Raw genomic sequence first — 23,476 nt, 5'->3', positions numbered from 1 at the left:
AGAAGTATTTAAGAATTAAAATTAAAATAAAAAAATTATAACAAAAACTCATTAAAATAATATATAAAATATTGTTTCGAGAGGGTTATATTTATGGTTAGGCAAATAGAAGAAAACATATTTGTAAAAGTAAATAAAAATCATACGGGTAAGGAAAGTCAGTTTGTGCATGTGGGTGTTCTGATTTGTTCATGGGTATCTAAATTCGCTGGCTTTCTCAACTGTTTTCTATTTCAGGGAGAAGCGTTCCACTATGGCTGAGATTGTTGAGCAAGTGCAGGAGAGAGAAGCTTGCCATGTATGTGTCATATGTCTGTACTGGATTCAGTGTTTTCAGAGGTTTATTTTACATCATGCATTTCATTCCCTGCTATTATTTAAACTTTTAAACTATACATTGTTTTTAGGGATTTTTGAAAACACAGTAAAAGCAGTAATATTTTCAAATGTTATTACAACTTTTTTCTGAATGAATATATTTTTCCCTCATAATGTTACCTATGTAGTAGCACAGCTGTTTTCATCAAACACATTTGTCATTGTCACATTATGTGAATGATTTGGAAGCTATTTGAATATGATGATTAGGTGCTCAGAAAACAATATTATTGATGCTGAATAGGCTGTTTGGTAACAATCTTTACTATATAGTATTTACTTTTACTTTATATCAATTTAGTCCATCTTTGCTGTTTAATAAAATTATATTTCCTTCTAAACAAATATCTTATTGACCCCAAATATTTAATGGGTAGTGTATATAAAACGTAATATTATTATTATTATTCAACACAGCACTGATTAAATTTGTTCAGTCATTTGTATCATCCAAAGAGAAACAATTGTAGACTCACTGCAGGTACAGGGCTTCTGAAGTGTCTTGCTCAAGGGCACAATGGTGATAGAGCAGAACTGTGATCTCAGTAATTCTCCACTTTCTGGGTCACCTTGCATCCTCTGAAACTTAGGACTGATCCCCAAACATTTTAGTCAGCAGCTTAGAATCTGTAGTATCTTCATTTCACTGCTCATGTAAGATGAATATAATGTGATTCACAACACACCTAATTTCCATATACAGCCATTCATAATGTTTTTTTTTTTATTATTATTTTTATAATAAACTATTCTGTCTCTTACATGCATACTCATTCCATTTTCAGGCGAGAGGAGAGGTTTACAGACCCGCCAGTAGCCTCTCTGCACCAGTCAGTCGTCTAGATCGTCCTCGAGCACGTGACCGTCCCAAACCACGAAGAAGGCCTCGTCCAAAAGAGCCAGAAGAGCCACGGAGGTCACGCTCTGCACCTGCACAGAGTGTCCCTTCTACACCTCAACCTCCGACTCACACCGTCCACCATGAGGGCTTCCTGTACAGGAAACACGAAGAGGAGGGGAAAGAGAGAAGCCCAAACAGGTGTGTTTTTACTAGCAGAAAATAGCTAGTATCTGAATGCATGCATGCATAAACTGTTGAAGGGGTCCTATTATTATTTTTACACTTTCAACCTTTTTTAGTGTGTAATAGTGCTGTTTGAGCATAAAAAAGTTCTACTAAGTTACAAAGTCACTCCAGAAGGAGTTATTCTCTACATCAGTGAGTACTGTTTCTGAACTGGTGTTTTCATCCTCTTTTTGCATCACAGTATCCCAAATTTAAATAATTGCAATACAAAGCAGTCCAAAAGGAGAAAGCTTAATTGAGATGTGTTAGAAATGTGTTGCCACCATGTCCAAAAGATCCTGTTTTTCCACATATTTAATATACTGAAACACATGCAGTTTCTTGCCCAACTGTTTACATTCACAGACATACCCACCATTGTGTGGTCTTTCTGTGTGGTTTTGAATGCATTTGCATGTTGACAGATGCAAAAGAAACCTATGCAATAGACAATTAGAGTTTAAACTGCTAAGGCCTTAAAAATACACAGAGATTATTATTTGTTGCTGCTGCTGGAGTAGCCATGATCCAAACTGTAAAGGGTCTGCCCACGTCTGCAAATGTGGGCTGGGAGAAGTAGCTTATTTGGATTTAAAGAGACACACAAAATTTGTTTTTGATTTAAACAAAAAGAGCTCAGAAAATTGTACAGTTGAAATCAGAATTATTAGCCCCCTTTGCATTTTTTTTTCTTTTTTAAATATTTCCCAAATAATTTTTAACAGAGCAAAGAAATTGTCACAGTATGTCTGATAATATTTTTTCTTCTGGAGAAAGTCTTATTTGTTTTATTTCGGCTAGAATAATAGCAGTTTTTAATTTTTTAAACACCATTTTAAGGCCAAAATAATTAGCCCCTTTAAGCTATATTTTTTTATTAGTCTACAGATCAAACCATCGCTATACAATAACTTGTCTAATTACCCTAACCTGCCTCTTTAACTTTATTAACATAGTTAAGCCTTTAAATGTCACTTTAAGCTGTATAGAATTGTCTTGAAAAATATCGAGTCAAATATTATTTACTGTCATCATGCCGGGCTGCACAGTGGTGCAGTGAGTAGCACGTTTGCCTCACAGCAAGAAGGATGCTGGTTTAAGCCTCGGCTGGGGCAGTTGTCGTTTTTCTGTGGACCGGGTGTTCCAGTTTTTCTACAGTCTAAAGACATGTGGTACAGGTGAATTGGGTAGGCTTAATTGTTAATTGTATGTGTGTGAATGAGTGTGTACGGATGTTTCCCAGCAATGGGTGGCAGCTGGGAGACCATCCGCTGCGTAAAACATAAACTGGATAAGTTGGCGGTTAATTCTGCTGTGGCGACCCCAGAGTATTAAAGGGACTAAGCTGAAAAGAAATTTAATGAATAAATGAATGCCATCATGGCAAAGATAAAATAAATCAGTTATTGGAAGTGAGTTGTTAAAACTATTGTGTTTAGAAATGTATTGAAAAAAAATCTTTTCTCCATTAAACAAAAATTAGGGAAAAAATAAACAGGGGGGCTAATAATTCTGACTTCAACTGTATGTGATGTGTTTTGAGCTGAATATTATAGACATATTTTGAGGACACCCAAGACCTAAATTATTTAAATTTTTTAATCACATATTTTAATCGATTTTCAACTGACTCACGGTGAATCGTTAAATCCCTCATTTTAAACTTAGAGATTGATTGCATTCTAGTGTAGGATGACCTACATCATGAAAAAAAAAATAAAAGAAATGAAATCCCAATGCAATTGATGAAATTAGAGTGATATACAGTAGGTGATACATACTGCATCCAGTATTATGTTTTAGTTGACAGCATGCAGCACACTAATTTCAAGTGTAATTTAAGGATTAATCATCTATCTGTCACTCTATATATCATTACTGACCATATTAGACCACTATTTTACTACAAACCTGTAGTGTTTAGTATCTATTAATAGTAGCTGTTCTGTTCTGAGTGTGTTTGTCTGCTAATTTTACTTCTGAATGCATTGGTGAAGCCTTATCTGTATTTCTAACCTGTTACAGTAAATCGTGGGTAAATCTATTCTGCGTGCTCAAACAAGGGGAGATCGGTTTTTACAAGGATGCACGACACACAACCACACCCTACAATGACGAGCCTCTTCTTAACCTTGCCATCTGCGAATTTGACACCACCAATGGATACAAAAAGAAGAAGAATGTCTTCATTCTCAGGTAAAACTAATGTCTATTGCCTATCACTCCACAAATGCAACTACAAACAACTATGCAGGGAATTTATTGGCCATTTAGTGAAGACACCATATTGTTTTGCAGCTTTTGTGTGGATTTGTTTTTTATTAAAGCTCAAAGATAAATTGGATTGGACATCGTCATCATCATCATCAAATTCAGCACAAGTGAATTAAATAGATGGAAAGTAACAGCAAAAATGTATAAAGCTTTTTATTGGGTTTTTGAACTCTACCTGTTTTCTGTATTGAATATAGGAAGTAATTCCTGTGCACCAAATCAGCATATTAGAATAATTTCTGGAGTAATAACTGATGAAAATTCAGCTACAATAAATTTTATTTTAAAATATATTTGAATAGAAAACATTTTTGGTTTATTTGGCACAATATTCTACAACTTTACTGATTTTACTGTATTTCTTATAAGATAAATACAGCCTTGGTAAAGCCCCGGTCAGATCACATGATTTTGTTTTGATTTCAGCTTGATTTCCTCGACGTAGGATGTTGTGGGGAGTCGGAAATGACAAATGGGTCTCATGTCATGAGTCAATTGTTTCTTTTCGTGTAATGTAGCATAGTTCACGATAACCGATACGATGTTTGCGACGCTTCATGAGCCATGACACCACCACAGAAAGTCTAGCATGTTTAATTTTTTCCCTGATCTTCACGACGAGTTCCTTCTCGTTTGTGACACTGGACAACAGGAGCTCATAATATCTCAGTTATATCTGGCAGGTGCTGGCATTAATCCACGAGTCAGTTAATCAAAAAATAGACTACATATTTATTTGTGGGTGGGTCTCGGGTGGATAAGATCAATCATTAATTATGCAAACTTCAACTACTTTCTCTAAAATTTTAAAGTGTTTTAAGCTAATTTATTTGACAGACTGACACAAATATGCAGACAACTTCATTCTCATGAGTTTCTGAGTTCTTTCATCCCTCCAAGAGTTCCTTCTTCCGAGGTAATCTGTAAACATGTTGAGTGCTGCTAATACAATGTAAAAGCCTGTCTTGCTTATTCAAATTACTTGATTAAACTAACTAAATTGAATCTGACTGGCACAATGGATGATTTTGTCATTGAAAATGAAAACAGTTTAATATAACCTTCAGTGAAACTGTGAATATTTCACTTTAATTTTATTTAGGCTAGATTTTATTTGATTTAATAAACCAGTTTCTGCTTTGGCACTGAAGCATATAGTGAACTGGTTTTGAAGCACTTCACCTCAGATGTTATTCATTATTCTTATTTATCTAGTAGAAAACTGACCAACAAAAGATACATTAAAAATAAGATACAAATTATACCAAGTGAAATTAGTATTAAAAAGATATTTTTTCTAAGATAAACATACAAATGATTTTTTTTTTGTTTTTGCCCATTCAGTACTCAACTGTGTGGGTGGATAAATTTGTTTCCATCTGTGGAAAATAAGTATTTTATTAATGCTTCACTGTAATTGCTGTATCACAAACTTATATTGCAAACGTATATTTGCATTTTTAAAAAATTTGTCCTTATTTTGTCTTGAGCATTTGATTTTTTCTTGGTGCTGATTTGCTTTCATTTTCTCTCACTCACGACAAGTTTTGATGAGGAAGTGTTTAATTAGCAACCCATGGCTGGAAAATATACATTTAGATTTGAAAGAAAATATCTTAATGTTAAAAAGGAAATATACGTTTGATCCTTTTAGTGTCATAACGAATGCCCTAAAATAATGTAGCCTAGCTGTCAGCAAGCATCAGTGTTTATTAAGATTGACATAAGATAAAAGAAACATTGAACTGAATAAGATAAGAAATATCATGATAACAACACTTGAGACAGCTTTGGGAAATAACGCTCATCATAGATGTCATGGGATGACTGATCGTGAAGGAACATATAGTCTAGCACACAGGTGTCAAACTCAGTTCCAAAAGGGCCGCAGCTCTGCACAGTTTAGTTCCAACCCTAATTAAACACACCTGATCAAACTTATTGAGTCCTTTAGGCTTGTTTGAAACCTACAGGTAAGTGAGTTGGAGCAGGGTTGGAACTAAACTGTGCAGGGCTTCGGCCCTCCAGGAATTGAGTTTGACACCCCTGGTCTAGCACATTTGTTAGCCACGACAAGTCAAGATTTTATCAAGACAAAAAATGCATAATCTGACCTTCATAACCGACAATAAAAATCGTGTGATCTGACTGGGGCTTACGCATTTGATTTGATTTTCAAAAACTTTTTTCTTAAAAATAATAACTAACCCCAAACCTTTAAACGTTAGTGTTCTGTACATCAAAGCCCCAAACTGATGTCATAGGCTTTTACCATTTACATTAATTTATATATTGATGTGTTTCGGTTATTTTCAGGACCACTGCTGAAGGGGACTACATCTTCCTGGCTAAAGATGAGGTATGTCACACAGAGAGTGCTAAAAGATCAGCTTTAGTTGTTTAAAATGACAATATTGCAGTTTTGTTGAAATTACAATTGACAATTGGCAATATTACAAGTGTGTGTCGTGTCTCACAGGAGGATCTGAAAGGTTGGGTCAACAGCATCAACGCTAGCCTGAAAGAGATCGAGGACATTGCCAAGTACGAGAAAGCCACAAACTCCTCCACCGACCCCGACAAATCAGAGCGCAAGGAGCGTTCTGAAGGGGCGGAGCCATCAGAGGGGGTGGAGAGATCAGAGAGGTCAGAGAAGTCTGAGCGTTCAGACCGATCAGATAAAATAGAGGCATCGGACAAAAGCTCCGAAAGGAGGGACGCATCTGAGAAGGAGAGAGGAGATAGAGGTGAACGAGGAGAGAGGGCGGAAAGAGGGGATCGAGAGAGGGGTGAGCGAGGAGACCGGGGTTCCAGAGGATCTAGCACTTCGGGAAAAAGCAAATGACTCATCTCTCAACACCTTTATTTACTCATCCATCCCTCCATCTTTCCAGAGAGAAGACAGGACTTGCATTTCTCTGTCTTTGTCGCTCTGTGTGTCCTGACAGCCTGATTTCAGGACCGATGTAAGTGATTATGTCCCTTCGAATGTGTCGATGTGTGTCTGTGTGCCAATGTGTTGAACAGAAGAATCTGTAGATGAACGTATCCCAGCATCAGAGGGCCCCGTTCTGACGCCCTGCTCGACTCTCACAGAAAAGGCACTTTAGATTATTGAGGATGACTATAGCCCTTAATATTTTAGAAGCGTTTTCTTGAAGCAATATATTGTATGTAGTAAACAAGGCCGCTTGTTTTAGCTGCTCTGCTCTTCCAAGCGAGAGAGAGAAAGAGAGAGAGAGAGAGAGAGAGAGAGAAGAAAAAGTAGTGGACTTTTTAAGAGAGAGAAATCTAGTGCGGCAGTAGGGACAGTGTTCCTCCTGATCGACATTCTTACACAGCCCCACACATGCATACGCACACGCACAGTGCATCATGGGAAAATGTTTGGTATGGAACACCATTCTCTTACCTGAGGCCGTACACGTCTTCCACCTGCTGCTTGTAGTGATGGTTTTAATCATGCGACGCTTCACACTGTTGAGGTGAGCACGATTCAGTCCAAACTACACTCGATGAAGATTCTCCATCACAATACGTCAATATAGCGTGGCAGTGTGTGTGTGTGTGAAAACAGCTCCATCAGAAAGGAGCTCAAATGTACTACTGTATGTATAATCTCACTGATGATCGTATTTAATAGGTTATCGCGATACCAATTTAAAGGTTAACTAAAAGGAAGTACGATCAAACACCCCGTGTACATGTACAAATATGCTGCTTTTTATCATCTCTGCCCCCCAACATCACTCTTTGATTGTAAAATGATTAGTACACATAAAATAGGGTGTCTGTGACTTTGTCATGCTATAAAGAAAAAAGATTGTATATATATATATTTGTATATATACTAGTAAACGAGATTTACTTCTATGAGCTGCAGCGTCTAATTACGAAGAAAAAAAACTATCATTTTTATTAACTTATGAAAATGTAACAGATTCAAATGAGTTGTTAAAGTGCCCCTGGCTGAATATAGACGGTAAACATGTGCGTTGGCCACTTTTTCCGAGATCTCTTGCATACGGAAACACAACTTTCAATGTTTACGGTTTGTTCGGTTTTTTGGTCAGGGCAAAAGATCCTTTTTACTGGATCCTTGTAAAAAGAAATCACCATTAAAATGTCTTCATTTTGATTTCGTTTAGATGTTGAGAGAGTTGTCTCTTGACAGCTGTTGCATTTACTGTGACAATGAGTTTTCTCATAAAACTATATAGGTGCAAATTATATTTACAAACAAAACATGAACAGAGATATCGGAATAAACCATAAATAAGTCTACATTTTCTTTTCTTTTTACATGTTTTGCCCTTCATTTTTGGATCTGATGGTTTTATGGCTTTACATTATGTTGTAAATGATTTTGGTGAGGTCAAGCTTTCTGCCTGTTTTCACTGCACAAACTCTCTATGGCCTCATTGTCTATGCAACAGCAAATATCAACATTATACTCCAGTGAAGACTCTTTCATAATACCCAACGCCGTCCACAAACCTCAGCTCATTTGATGGATTTCTGTGAATACTGAGGGTGCCTTATGAATGCATGTAATAGGCAGATGCGGGCACCTCATCCTTTAGGCAGTATGTTTTTGATATAACACACATTTCCAGATGTAATATCATCTTGCAGCAACAAAAATAACAACTAAAGAATTAACAATTGACCCTGCTCTAGTTAAACATGCAATATTGACCCGCATGTTGCCTGTCGAGCCAGTTGTGTGTTTCAGAAATGCACACTCCTTGTGATCACATAACACACAACGACCCCTCATGACAACAGAAAACAGTTGCACATTGATCATCGTGTCAGAAACTTCATAAATGTTTTGCACTGTGTATCTGTGTCTGATAAATGGGACTGAATGAATGTTGCTGTGTATTATGTGTCTGTCCAATCTTTGCTGAAGCAAACTCGCTCCATTCACCAGCTCCCCCTTCCAAAATCATAGCTGAAAAACTGATCTGGACTCACTTTTGGACTCTTCTACATTTCCAACATTTCTTTTAGAGTGACCTTCAGTATGGTCTGCCTGCAAAAAGCACAATTTCCCCCAAAACAGCAATCTGGAGTACTAGAAAAGACACTGGATGCTGTTCTACACCATGACGACCCCTGCGTTTCCAAATGATGCCACATGAGGTCAGTGTTGCAAAGGCATTGAAGTACTAAAAACTATTTCTTTTCAGAAGGCTTCATGATTGCTACACTTCATGTTTGTCTGTGATTTGCTACGCCTTGCTTTGTTTCTTTAGCAGTGTCGACCCCTTATTTCTTCGCTTGACCTCACCAGCAAGTCTTTATATTATTTATTAACTCATTAAAGAATGAAAAAAGCAAGCCCTAAAATAAACGGAAAGTATGGGTTGCCCTCGTTTATTCAAAGTCAGTTGTTTCACACATGAAATTAAAGAAAAACACTATTAAGTTGCATGAAAGAGAATATAGAGGTGATTTCTATGCAACAGCTGTGCATGTTTATCAAAAGGGTTTCAATCTTCAGCAAAGCACTGGGTTTGGATGATGATGATGTTGTTGATGATGGAGATGGAGAAATGTGTGGAATGAGCAGATCACTTGTATAGCTGAAATGAGACATTAAATCATTTATGTACTGATATCTGCACTAATTCATAAATACAGGTTGTATATATCAGCGTGCTGTGGAGTTTTTATTTTCTGTATCAAAATGTTAAATTTTTAACCAAAAAGCAGACATTTTGCAGAATGTTGAAAATTTTGTAGGGACAGATTTTTATAAACATCTTCATCATTTGTTCAGTTTAGTTCAGTTCAGAGTAGTTAATTTTCACTGCTGAAAGTCCAAAACACTGAAGAGCCATAAATGCACATGCAGCTTCACAAGACCCAAAACCAAGCAAGCCAGTGGTGACAGTGGCGAGGAACAAAGGGGATTAATTATTAACATTACCTTGTTTTTTATGGGGCCACAAAAACCACATAGTAATAATAATAAAACCTAGCTAGAGGTGTTTTTTTTTATTACACCAAAGGTAAGTTATTTTATTTAACTTATGTAACTGTAAAAAAGTTCAGTAACATATAGGCCTACATCTGTTTTTTTTTCTTTTTTTTTTCTTGAGGCTGTTTTGGTTTTGGTTTATGTTTAGTCAAACCTTTAAAGGGCACCTATGATGAAAATAATTTTTTGGGAGTTGTTTGAATAGTTAAAATTTGATCCAAATCCCTCCTGTTTTAAGGCTCACTGCAACGTGATGTTGGAATGCGGTTTTCTTTGCCCACTGAATTGATGGACAGCCGCAATTTAACATGTCTGTAGTAATGCATATAATCATATCAACAAGACAGGACGTGCACATAGCAACTGGGATCAAAAGATCTGTTCAGCTCTCTGTGATCATCAATCATCATCAAATGTGATTAAGAATAAGTTTTACAAGTTTAAAACATTTTTAAAACTGCATGGTTGTAATGAATTAGTGATATTACCGTATTTACTTTATCAGGAAAGCCATGTGTCAGTACAAATATAAAAGACACTTCAATCCCAATTTGTAAACATTAAATCAGGTTTATTTTGTACATTAACATAACAAATATCCATACAGCAGTGGATATTAATGTGTATCCTGTCATATTTGTCGTGCAAAATCAGTGCAAAGATAAAAGTTCAGTCTGTGTGTCCATGTGTGAACTTTGCAACGACATTGTATGCGATTCACTGAAAGGCTTGAATTAGCTCCACAACAAATACATTAAATAATCATTGGGAAAGTTCTTACTGTAGTATTTCTCACAAACGTTTTGTGAGATCTGCTTCCTTCATGTCTGTCACTGTACTGTTTATCTGACCCTGCCGCATCAGAGATTGAATCACACTCTGACAAGCATGTGAGAACGATAAGCAGGAAGAACTAGCATTAAAGGCACAGGCAACAAAAACAGCTACAATGTGTTCAGAGCAACAAAATTATTTTCTGAAAGATCTAAAAAATAATCTGATGGGTGTTTTAAGCTTAAACTTTACAGACACATTCTGGAGAGACAAAAGACTCATCTTAAATCTTGGGTAAAATAGATGCCCTTCAAACTAGATCATCGAGCCAGGCTGGTCAAGTTCAACTAAGATCTAACCAGCAAAACAAAAAGTTGTAGTCAGAAGCCCTCTAAAACCAGCTATGACCATACTGCAATTAATAGATTTTTTTTTTTAAATTTTGTCAGTAAGGTGGCTGTAGACGTCTAACAACTTGTAAAAATCTCACTACATTTTTAATTTAAAAGAATCATGATTCGTGTCACCAATAATCCAAAACAACAGCATAAGTAACATTACCTATATCATTACATAAAAAAAGGGGTTCTCAATATTGCACAGTACACTAACCACGTTCAACAGAGAGGCAGAACCAAAGCACAAGCAAAGAAGTTCTTCAAGAGAAACAAATTTATTAATTGCTCAAATGCTAAATGTTACATCTATATCATGTTTGTGTCTGGGTGCTTCTCTTATTCAGTAGGATGTTTGCTTTTTTTAACCAAGAATTCCTAGTGGGATTCCCAGGCCACAAGACTCAAAAAAAAAATGTTTCAAGACATAAGATAGTGCCACGGAAATAAAAAGAGCTGAACTGTAATGTTACATATGCTCAGCCATGAAATGGCACTATGTTGTTCATTAATTGTCCACTTTTTTATATTATTTTTTGATGATAATGTAATTTTTTTTACTAGAATATACAGAATATTTTTCATTTAAAATCTGAATATTATATAAGAATAAATTGTATTATAGCCTTTGCAGTTATACACTACAATATTTATTAATATAGCCTAATAATAAACATTAGTATGCAGGCAAATATTTGTGCAAAAACTTAATTCATTAGTTAAACTTAATTCATTTAATAACTACATCTCTGACTGTCATAAATTTGTATATAATTAGTAAAACAAAAACATTTCCACCAAAAATCAGTGAACTACAATACTCTCTTTGTAATGAAGATTATGAACCATTGCAGAGTGATAGATGTGTGTCAAGCCTCATCTAGTCAATGGTCAAACTGCACACCTTATCTCCAGAATTTCCGACCATTGGATTGACTATCAGGTGATTTCTCTGTAAAAAAAAGAAAGAAAAAAAACACATATTTTAAAGATTTAAAGTCTGTCAGGAGGACATACAGCAAACATATATTATTTACTTGGCTGATATTACATTTATACAGTAGAATAAACATAATGATACAAAGTCACCTACTTGGGTAGATTTTAAGACCTGTTTTTTTGCCCTGTAAAAGATGATTGCAACATTAGCTTCCACAGTTTATCAACTGAACGATCTTAAAGAAATTTTCATATTTTGAAGCAACTTGATATCCACACCTGCGCTATTAACCAGTTGACAGATTTGTCATATGCATCTGAATTCCTCTGACACTGCAGTAATCCTGCATCCTCATAGAACAGACAGTCCACTGTGAGCAGATTCTCCCTGTTGACAATTTTGCTGCTGTCTGATACAGTTTTCTCTGGGTCAAACGTGTGGTGAAGCACCACTAGAACAGTCAGCTTAGAGGCTGTTTAAAAAGACAAATGTGAAAAAAATATGTATCAAACTTATTTTGACCCAGTGTTTTGAAATTTAAAACGTGATTTAAAATACAATAAAATCAAACCATTTGTATAGCATCTGTGAATGGCTGCATCAATGTCAGTTCCAGCTCGAGAAACAATTGGACAGAAAATTAAAACAATGTCACTCTCGTCTACTGAACGAACTTCCGTCAGATGCTCAATTCGGGCTCGCAGTGATGCAATAAAATGTGTTTGACAGTTATTGGTCTTTCCAGCCAAAACAGTGCACACTTTGACCTCCTCTGAAGAATCAACTGCAATGGAATAAGCAAAATATAAGTATTACAGTTTATAAAACAAGTACAAATACAAACGTTTTAACAGAAACTGTCCTATTCTCCAGAATGGTGTCCTGACGCCTCATTAATAAAAATGCTGCACAGAAACTGTCCTATATATGATAATTTGCTAAATGTACATAAATGTGATCCAGAAGACCTGACATGCCAAGAATCCATCAAAAATGTCAATTTACTGTTTCCTCATTTGTGAAAGAAAAATCTCCATAGCTCTTTGGTGATTAAACACATCGGAGAAATTCTACAATCTCTGAACTATGTGCCTCACATGATCATTCACGCTCAGTCAGATGCTAGTATTTTGATGTGGGATCCCTAAATGTGGATTGTGAGATCCTACAGATGCTGCTGAGTTTACCTGATCCAACTGATCAAACTATCACTAGACTGACACAGGAACTCTGCATCAGGCTAGCATGACATTCAAAGTGACAAAAGTCAATTGCATTGGACCTCAGTGCAAAAAAAAAAAAAAAAGATGGCTTTTGACAGACAATGAAGGTGACAATGGTACCCTAGTAGCAAAGAATTCTGGCCCAGATTTGGCAAAAAGCTGGCACAGCAGGCATTCATCCGGCACTGCCATACAGCATGTGGGCCAAACATGGCCTGGGTTTGGCAGAGGTGGCACCGTTTTTAAGGCGGCACACAAGATTTGGGCCAGATGTAAAACGTAGTATTTGGCCCAGATTTAAAAATTTGATAAGTGGGCCATGTGAGTTTGGCCAGTCTTGACCCACATTTAAAATACACTAAAATAATTTTTGAGAAGAAAAAAAAATTCTACCAATCAGGTCAAATTGAGAAAAAGCGTGCCCATAGTGTGCCTAAAGCGCATCACTCCATGGGTTTATCAATTTCATTGCAATCATGACACACCAACCTATCTGGCCCACTTCAGGCCCAGTTATGAGTTATTACCTTGGCTGAGACTTGGCCCAGAAATGGTCTGTGTTTGGCCCTTGTCTGGAAGCCAGATTTGGTCCAGTCATGTAGCGTAATTCACTGCGGCATGTGGGCCAAGCAAAACCTGATTGTTCGGGCCAGAGCTGGGCCAGAGAAATTTTGCTATGTGGGTAACAGCCTGTGCAGAGACACTTTCTAGCACAAAATTTCTAGCACTTTGGCAAAATAATTTTCAGTGCACAAGATGTGCTTTTCTGACGCAAATAACTGTAAAGCAGAGCTTGTGAGTGCAACTCAGTGGCCAGAAGATTTTACAAAACCACTTTTGAAAAATCTGCTTAGTAGTTTGAATGTTGGTGTGAATTTTAGCATAGAAACACTTTAGGATCAAATATTTGTTTGTTTTGTAAATGAGTCACCAGAGACTGATAAAAAGACTGTAAGGCAAAAGACAGTAAAAAAAAAAAGTTACTAAACAAGCAGTTTTGTGTGAGACCCCTCATCCCTACTCACATGACATTGGTTGGTTGTTCCTTGGCTCCTTTGTCATCGATAGTTTTTGTTCAGATTTATCCTGCAGATATTTGCCAGTCTCATTTAGCTGCATAGAGTTACTGTTCAATAATTCACTGTTAAAATATGTGAAATTAGTATTGCATGAATAAGGCAAGGCACACTGTTTCTCACTGACCACACGTGTAGTAACTCCGATGACATCACTGTCTGTGGTGTAGTTCAGCTTCCCCAAGGCCACATATTTCATCTTATACTCAGTGTCAGGTCTGAGACCAGTCAGAAAAACTTCATCTCCACTCGTTTTCACAGACTGAGATTTCCAATCATTCTCTTCTTTTTTTTTGTACAGTAACCTGAGCTCTTGTGTTGCAGGACATAATGGTGTTGCCTTCAAAACCACTATATCCTCACCAATCTGTTCAATGACTGGACTAGCTGGTTTTATTGGAGGAGTGAAGCATGTCGCTTTATCAGATCCATTTTCATAAATAAGAATGCAGGAACCTGGATGGTTTGTGTGACTTTTATATACAACCAAAAATGTTGATGAGTGACTGCCATATGAACATTTGAGCTCATTAAATATTTCCAAATGCTTCTTCATAGTCTCTCTGATACTTCCTGTGAGCCAAGTTTCAGACACAGAATTGGGGTTCTTATTAGAATTTCTCCTCATTATTTCAGGTTTCAGGAAATCTCCTTGTTTAGAAAGCAGGTTGTCTGGCAGATCAAGAGAAGTGAATGTGTAACACACCACATTCTCAAAACTAACATCAAACAAATATTCATCTAAACTATTGTTCACCTCAGTTCCAGAGTCCAGCAGCTGTTGAAGAATCTTCTCAACTGCATTTGATTCGGTTTCTTTCACTCTGATCCACTCTATAAGATCACTTTCATTAAATGGAGACTCATGATGAGCTTGTAGAAGGTCTGTCAGAGCACTGATGTCTTTTTCACAGGTTTGAACTGACTGCATTGTGGATGTAATTTTAATTTCTAAGTCTTGTTTGTAGATCTGACAGTGTCTTCTCATGTCTTCAAACTTGTTGTGAATTGCTCTAAAAGTGACTGCACTCTTGTCCTCCATCAGTTTACTGCACTTGTCTTCTATCAAGCTCAGCTTTTCTAAAATGGACTCTGTGGCATCAGTGAGTTTCTTGTCAATAACTCTAAGGTGAATCACATCACTGTCTATGGTGTAGTTCAGCTTCCCCACAGCTGCAAATTTCATCTCATACTCAGTGTCTGGTCTGAGATCAGTCAGAATAACTGTATCTTGACTCTTTTTCACAGACTGAGATTTCCAGTCGTTCTCTTCTTTTGTTTTGTACAGTAACCTGAGCTCTTCTGTTGCAGGACACACAGATGTCACCTTCAAAACCACTCTTTCCCCGATGACCTGTTCAATGATGGGCTCAGCTGGTTTTATTGGCGGAGTAAAGCATTTCGCTTTATAAGATCCATTTTCATAAAGGAGAATACAGGAACCTGGATGGTTTGTCTGATCTTCTGATATAACCAAAAACTTTGTTGAGTGACTGCCATATGAACATTTGAGCTCTTTAAACATTTCTAATTGTTTTTTCAATTTCTCTCTGGTACTTCCTGTGAGCCAAGTTTCAGACACAGCATTGGGTTTCTTATCAGAATTTCTCCTTATCATTTCAGGTTTCAGGAAATCTTCTTGATCAGAAAGCAGGTCGTCTGGCAGATCAAGAGAAGTGAATGTGTAACACACCACATTCTCAAAACTAACATCCAACAAATATTCATCTAAACTATTGTTCACTTCAGCTCCAGTTTCCAGCAGCTGTTGAAGAATCTTCTCAACTGCTTTTGATTCGGTTTCTTTCACTCTGATCCACTCCACAATATCACTTATGTTAAATGGAGACTCATGATGAGCTTGTAGAAGGTCTGTCAGAGCACTGATGTCTTTTTCACAGGCTTGAACTGACTGGATTGTGGATTTAATTCTGTCTTGTTTGTAAGTCTGACAGTGTCTCTTCATGTCTTCAAACTTGTTGCGAATTGCTCTAAATGTGACTGCACTCTTGCCCTCCATCAGTTTACTGCACTTGTCTTCTATCAAGCTCAGCTTTTCTAAAATGGACTCTGTGGCATCAGTGAGGTTTTTGTCAATAACTCTGAGGTGAATCACATCACTGTCTATGGTGTAGTTCAGCTTCCCCACGGCTGCAAATTTCATCTCATACTCAGTGTCTGGTCTGAGATCAGTCAGAATAACTGTATCTTGACTCTTTTTCACAGACTGAGATTTCCAGTCTTTCTCTTCTTTTGTTTTGTACAGTAACCTGAGCTCTTCTGTTGCAGGACACACAGGTGTCACCTTTAAAACCACTCTTTCCCCACTGATCTGTTCAGTGACTGGATGAGCTGGTTTTATTGGCGGAGTAAAGCATGTCGCTTCATCAGATCCATTTTCGTAAATGAGAATGCAGGAACCTGGATTTGGTATTTCCTTCGATGCAACAATATATTTGGCTGGTTTACATATTTTTGATTCCATCAAGTTTTTGAAGATGATCAAGTTGCTCCTCATTGTGGTTTTGATGTCAGATGTGAACCCAGATTTTTTACTTAAAACAGAAGCATCCTCACTGTTGTTTTCTATTGTTGATGGATTCAGGAAAGCCTTTTGTTTAGTAAGGAGCACATCTGGACACTCAAGTGATGTGAAAGTGTAGCTTACTACATTTTCAACATTAAGATCCATTAAAATTCCATCTAGATTATTTTCCACTGTTGCTCCAGAATCAGTCAATTGTCTGAGAAGAGTTTTAATAATGACGGATTCATTCTCTTTTTCTTTCACCCATTTCTCAAGATCCCTTTTTCTGAATGGACATTTTTCATGATCATGGAGGAGCTCAATCAGGGCTGTCTCATTTTCTGTATCACTACGGATTTTTGGCAATAGCGATCCAAGTTTCTTCATGAAGCTCAGCTTATAGTTGCAGCAGTTTTGCTTCATAATCATTATTTTATCATGAAATCCTGCAAAAGCCAAAGATGGTGTATCATTCAGAAGATCACTGCATTTCATTTCAGTGGTCCTTAAGCTCTCAAATACTGATTCAACATTTCTGATTAGATCTATGCTGATTTCTTGTTGAAGTTTCACATAATGTGAATGCAGTTTGTCCAGTGGATAAAGCCACACTCTCAGTGGAACTGCACACTCCTTGGTTTCTCCCAGCAGTTTAGGAAGATCAGCAAAAACCCTCAGAGCTTCTTCAAAAGAGGCTGGATTAGATTTTAACTGGAAATCACCATAAAATGTGCAGCTGAATTTCTCAAAAACAGTCTTTTGATTGTCATCCAAGCTCAGATCAATCTGTGTACTTTCTGAAATCCCTTTTAGTTTTTCTAAGGCAGCCTTTACGTCTCTGTCTACAGTGCTTTGGTCTTCAACTAATGAAGCTTCTCTGTCAAAAACAAAGCAAGCATTGGCCCCATACAGCACAGCTGTCACCACATGTGTCGCTGCATCATTCTCAAACACTTCATAGTGGGTTATATTTTCAGATGGCAAGTGGTTCACAGTCAGTTCTTCACGTTTGGTGGTTGAATGATAATGTAGGGTCAGTCTCTGCTGTTTGAAGGATTTCTTGGTGTCACTGAGATACTTGGCTGCTCCACTAACATTGATGAGTCCACTTAAAAAACTCAGTTTTAGACAATCATTAATGTTCAGTAATTGGCATTTTGCCTCAATAAAGTCTGAATTTGTAACACAGAAATCTGTTTTAATTTGAGGATGGATTTTTATGCTCTGCTGCAGTTGCTCTTCATCCCACAGTGTGATTCCTGGAAAACATAAAAAATAGACAAATATAGGATTAAACTATTGCAAAATAGGCTTAATTGCAACCATGGACACACTATTTTGTTAAAGAATGTCTGTCACTCATTTGCTTGCTGAAAGAAAAAAAAACATATGGTTGTAATGTATGCCTTGATGCTGGTTTGCTTGTCCCTTGCTTATTCTTTGCTGGTCAGAACAAACCAGTATAAACAAGCATCAAATCTTAAAACCTTAACAACATATGCTGGTAACCCTATTTTATGAATTAGACCACTAGGTTTTAACTACTTAAAAGCAGTATGAAAAGTCTTTAAGAAAAAAGAATAAGAATATAAGACAAATGATTGAGAGAACTTTTATCGACCACACTCAGACAAATGTTGGTACAAATGTTGTTATCAGGGCTGTACTTGTCCATACTGGTACCTAAAATTTTATTATAAATTCACCTTGCCTATTCTTCCTATTAGTATTATTTGTTAGATCAGTTGTCTGTTATGTAAAATTGTTTTGTATGATTTGGTACCTGGTACAAATGCATCTTTTCTGCAGTCGTACAGCATCCCCAGCCTGAAGGGTCTCCCCAGAGCTGCTGTTTCAACAATGTTAACTCCCACTCCCAAGTCCATACTGAAGCCAGTGAGACCAGAAATCAGAAAATCAATATTATTGTTTAGTATTCATAGGTACATACATGCATACATACATAAATAAATCTGGTGACCTGGCATACATACTGTAAATGTATTTAATGAAATTACAATAAAATGACTTGAGATATTCCTGAAAGCATGACAAAAACCCTCAAAAATCACTAGCCTCATTTCATTTTCTTCTCTAGGAAGAAAATGCTTCTGAATCTACATTTAGCATAACAGGTGTAAGCCTATTGACCTTATTCTTGACGTGAGAGAGGGCACAGCCATTGAAATCTTTTTATTATTTCTAGTCATTTCTTTCATAGCCAACTGAATCAATGGCACAAGTTCTAAAACAGGGGTAGGGAACCTATGGCTCAGGAGCTACATGTGGCTCTGACCAAATATTTGTGGCTCTCCAGCTGTCTCTCTTCAATATTTCATTTATTCATCTTTATTTCAGCTTTAGTAATCCAGGGTCGCCACAGTAGAATGAACCACCACCTTATCCAGCACATGTTTTACGCAGTGGATGCCCTTCCAGCTGCAGCCCATCTCAGGGAAACATCCTTACTCACTCATTCACTTTGGACAATTTAGCCTACCCAATTCACCTGTACCACATGTTTTTGGACTGTGGGGGAAACTGGAGCACCCGGAGGAAACCCACGCGAATGCGGGGAGAACATGCAAACTCCACACAGAAACGCCAACTGACCCAAGCTTGAACCAGCGACCATCTTGCTGTAAGGCGACAGCACTACATACAGCGCCACTGCATTGCCTTCAATATTTCAGATTTTTACAAAATATGTTAATACAAATCAGTTGAAAATACAATTAAAATTCCCTTTATATTGTATCTACTACAGCAAAATGAATAGAACTCAGTTTACAATAAAAGGACGTTTCAACCAAAGTGCATATGTGGTGCTGTGGTTTAACTTAAAGCACAACAACAATGAAGGGCAAGCTATATTTTTTACATTTCTATGGTAAATTTCTGTGGTAACTTACATTTCTATGGTAACCTCAAGCACGTAAATCCAAGCATTTATAAGTGGCGATGGCAAGATTTTTTTTAATTGTTGTTTTTTCATACATTGTGATGCGTCATATTTGCTTATTTTTGAGTTGTGCATGGACATAAATAAAGGTTTTGTTTATAAATTAAGGTTTTGCTAGACACACACACACACACATTATTTGGCTCTTTAAAAAGTGCATTTGATTAAAACAATCTCAAATTGCTCTTTGCTGAAAAAAGGTTGCTGACCCTTGTTTTTAAACAATCGAACGAAAAAATGAGTGCACTTATGCATTAAGGAAAGTCAATACTTGCAGCTATTAATGCACATGGTAAAGTTAAACCAAAATACGAACGAATTGTAGGTCAATCGGTGTTGCTAAAAATAAATATGCTACAATATTTAGACTCCAGTGAACGCATTTATCATTGTAATATAGGGTTCGAGTATTTTGCGTGACTCACTCTCAAAGTAAATAAAATAAATCACCGGAGACGGCTTGTGAAACGTGACCTGTCTTTACTTCTTTTCACCAGTCAGCGCTTACAAATGTAACAACTGGCATTCAGCCAATCAGAATGTACAAAGATGAAGATCCAAGTAAATCTAACATTTCGAACAGTAACGCAGATTCCACACTTTAACTACCATCTATCTGAACATATTTTTAATCTTACAATTCTTTTTCCACCCACTTAAGAAACGTCCTCGTTTCTTTAGAGTTACAAAATTAAAGAAAAAACAGAAGAAAATAAAAAGAAAGAAACTACCTGTTAAAGTAGCTTTTTAGAGTCTCTTATGTCAAAAAGATAATCTCTTAAATATCCAGGTTTAACTGGACGCCGGCCTAGACATGTCATTGGAGCTGAACTTGAACTCTGATTAGGTGTGGACGTAACACTGGCTGGGTCCACTGAGGAAGAAGGCACTTGAAGAGGAAGGGGTGCCTGTGGGAGGATTTGGTCTTCTGACGTTAAGTTAGGTTTGCACCGTGCAAATTGTGATGGTTTGAAAGGTAACGCACCTGATAGAGCGGTCAAGGATGGGGAAGGATACGAAGCAGAGAGGGTAGTTTGCTGCGGTTTTTGAGGAACTGGTGCACAATATGGTCTCAGTCGGTTGTAATGAACAATTTGACATTTTTCTGGATCATCCAGAAGATAGTGGATTTTGTATGTGACACCCACATCCCACCGCCGCCACCAAATGTAATATAGGGTTCGAGTATTTTGCGTGACTCACTCTCAAAGTAAATAAAATAAATCACCGGAGACGGCTTGTGAAACGTGACCTGTCTTTACTTCTTTTCACCAGTCAGCGCTTACAAATGTAACAACCAACCTGGCATTCAGCCAATCAGAATGTACAAAGATGAAGATCCAAGTAAATCTATTTCGAACAGTAACGCAGATTCCACACTTTAACTACCATCTATCTGAACATATTTTTAATCTTACATCATTAATCGTTTAAACTGCCCTCACTTACAGATCTACGGATTCAGACAGATTTTTAGAGGTCAGATTCGATTGCCCCTGCTGGCTGTCTGCTATAACCTCACCCTCTCAATTTAAGCGTGTGGATGAGGGCTATTATTAAGATAAAATTTAATAGAAACCTATAAACCACGTCTGCGAACAGTTTTACAATCTACTTTTTAGACACTCGATCCGTCAACACAACTGTTTCTTCCGACAATATTTAAGTAGCCTATATTTACTATTTTTATCTAGAGTTTTTTAAACTAGTTTTGTACCTCTGCGAATTGTTCACGTTTGAAGCACTGAAATTTATTCAAATGACTAGATTAAATAACAAGGTTGAGACGTGCGTCCGACATTTCGTTTTTAACCATCATTTCTTAACAGCTGCTAGCACTTGAAGCTAATTATATACAATACCTGCGCATTTGCTTCAATCAGCTTTAACGTGGTCCACTTCAAAATGATAAATCAGAATTTTGTCTTTAAAAAACACATTTTCTTAGACTAGCCTTTAACGCAATCTTCTAAGATCACCACCAGGAACCGCATTCTTTCATTTTCACTTTTGCTTCTCTTAAACGCCTCCTACTAGTAAATCAACAATTTTCAGGTTTTCCTGGTTATGTTCGAAACAGGCATGTAGCCTACTAACTTCTTAGATAAATCTTTGATTTGTAATGAAACATTTTTTAAATAATAACACATTATATCAGGTTATCTCTAAATACTAGCCTGTTTTTATAGGAATATTTTATCTTAATGTTAATGTTAAATCTTAATCTAAATGTTAACTGTCTGCTTCCTCAATTTTACATTCAGTTTCAATTATAAAAACAAAAATAAGTCTTATATTAATCTTTTTTGTGAATTAACTCTGTTAAATAAACATTTGCCTTAAACATATACTTTGTATTATTTGTTTTTTCTATATAATTAATTAAAAATAATTGGCTATAATGATTATTTATATGTATTGTATATTAAGTTTGTATAATAATGATGAGTGAAGCAGGCGCAGTATGAGGTGCCGTATAGGATTTAAATCAAACTTTGCTTATCAATACATACATAAAACACGTGTATACACCTATAAATTACTCGCATATACACCTATACTACGGGATGTTCAAAACAACATGGATGAAACTTGTGTATATACATATAAACTTGACGCATGAATACATACACACGCACATACATATACACTCGATCCTCACATAAACACCCAGATTAACACACGCACATACATATAAACTTGCTGCATGCAAACACACCTATACACACTTGCATATACATATAAACTCGATTCTCGCATAAATACCCACATTTACATGCACATACATATAAACTCGTATCATGCAAACACACCTATACATAATCGCATATACATATAAACTCGGTCTATGCATATACACCCTCAACAACACGCGCACATACACAAACTCACTGCATGCTAATTACATGCACCTATAACATCTCACGCAAACATACAAAAAATAAATAAAATTCACAAACGTTTATCACGAATCTGGTTATTGCAAAGCTTATGAAATAGAAATAATGTGATTAATAGAGGGATTAAATATGTTAAATTGTGAACATAGGCCTATATAAAATATTAGTCTATATAAATAGACTATTCAAAATAAGAAATATTTTATTTAAAACCTTTTCATTTAATTAGGTAATTACATACACAAATATAAATGGACAGATAAAACCCTTATAGAACGTTTAAAAAGAATTTTTAGAATTATAAATATAAATGCATACTCAAACTAAACTCCTCTTTTCTATTGCAAATGTTAATGTAGCATATAGTCTTCTTGTTTTGTTTTTTAAATATTTATAATTATTATGCTTTTTATATGTTTTTTCAATGTGGGTGTCAAAATTGCAAGATTTTGGTATCATTTTGATTGTTAATTATTCAGCATATACAAAAAAAAAAAAAAAAAAAAAAAAAAACGCTGATTAAAAGTCTCTGCTCATCATGTTGGTCAGGTTAACCCCCATGGTAAAAGCTATATATATTATCTGGACACTCCTTTTGTGTTTAATAACTACTAATATTTTTACAGCAGCTGGCATCCAGCATTTTGGTGCATTAGCCTGTTTATTGGTGACAGGAAAACCCACTTAAGTGCATTCCTGCCCCCTACTGGACATAAGTGTGTATCATAACCCTTGACGAATAGTGACACCAATAATAAAACAAACATAAAAAACTAATTTTAGACAAACATATTTTATTCAAAATGATTACTTAAGCAACCTTATATTTATTAAACCATAATAACATTTTCAATAATTTAATTACATAATAAACCTTTAATTTTGCAGGAGCATTCCTTAGCATTACCTTTATATATATATATTTTTTAATTAGCATAATATATTTTCATAATTCAACAGATGTAATTCCTT

At 36.2% G+C, this 23,476-nt stretch overlaps 2 protein-coding genes and 1 long non-coding RNA gene across 24 annotated transcripts in view; 1 reads left to right on the top strand and 2 right to left on the bottom strand.

Annotated features, from left to right (window-relative positions):
* sptbn4a (spectrin, beta, non-erythrocytic 4a) overlaps positions 1 to 9,380 on the top strand; it is a 48,470-nt gene extending 39,090 nt beyond the window's left edge. For all 4 annotated transcript variants that reach the window (XM_087253428.1, XM_087253429.1, XM_087253430.1 and 1 more), the window contains 5 exons: positions 238 to 298; positions 1,164 to 1,417; positions 3,470 to 3,640; positions 6,035 to 6,077; positions 6,198 to 9,380. In XM_087253428.1, coding sequence (XP_087109554.1) covers positions 238 to 298; positions 1,164 to 1,417; positions 3,470 to 3,640; positions 6,035 to 6,077; positions 6,198 to 6,563 — 895 coding nt within the window. In that variant the 3' untranslated portion in view covers positions 6,564 to 9,380. The remainder of the gene's footprint in view (positions 1 to 237; positions 299 to 1,163; positions 1,418 to 3,469; positions 3,641 to 6,034; positions 6,078 to 6,197) is intronic.
* LOC147843941 (uncharacterized) overlaps positions 1 to 23,476 on the bottom strand; it is a 560,137-nt gene that overhangs the window by 143,212 nt on the left and 393,449 nt on the right. The window lies entirely within an intron of this gene.
* Positions 10,258 to 21,600, bottom strand: LOC147843946 (uncharacterized). Of its 19 annotated transcripts, XM_087253426.1 has the most exons (9): positions 20,590 to 20,887; positions 20,336 to 20,512; positions 18,426 to 18,529; positions 14,243 to 17,901; positions 14,065 to 14,125; positions 12,388 to 12,600; positions 12,095 to 12,288; positions 11,970 to 12,000; positions 10,258 to 11,828 (listed from the first exon to the last, which is right to left on the bottom strand). In XM_087253426.1, exons 3-9 carry the CDS (start codon positions 18,526 to 18,528, stop codon positions 11,782 to 11,784), a joined length of 4,308 nt encoding a protein of 1,435 aa, XP_087109552.1. In that variant the 5' UTR covers position 18,529; positions 20,336 to 20,512; positions 20,590 to 20,887; the 3' UTR covers positions 10,258 to 11,781. The 19 variants fall into 19 exon arrangements, with proteins under 19 accessions (XP_087109552.1, XP_087109545.1, XP_087109548.1 ...); XM_087253419.1 differs by lacking the exons at positions 20,336 to 20,512; positions 20,590 to 20,887 and adding an exon at positions 21,467 to 21,600 and having other exon boundaries at positions 14,065 to 14,152; XM_087253422.1 differs by lacking the exons at positions 20,336 to 20,512; positions 20,590 to 20,887 and adding an exon at positions 21,467 to 21,600.

This window comes from Danio rerio, chromosome 5 (assembly GCF_052040795.2).
Source record: "Danio rerio strain M-AB ecotype USA chromosome 5, GRCz13ab, whole genome shotgun sequence".
NCBI lineage: Eukaryota > Metazoa > Chordata > Actinopteri > Cypriniformes > Danionidae > Danio > Danio rerio.
This window is presented reverse-complemented; position numbering and strand designations above follow the sequence as displayed.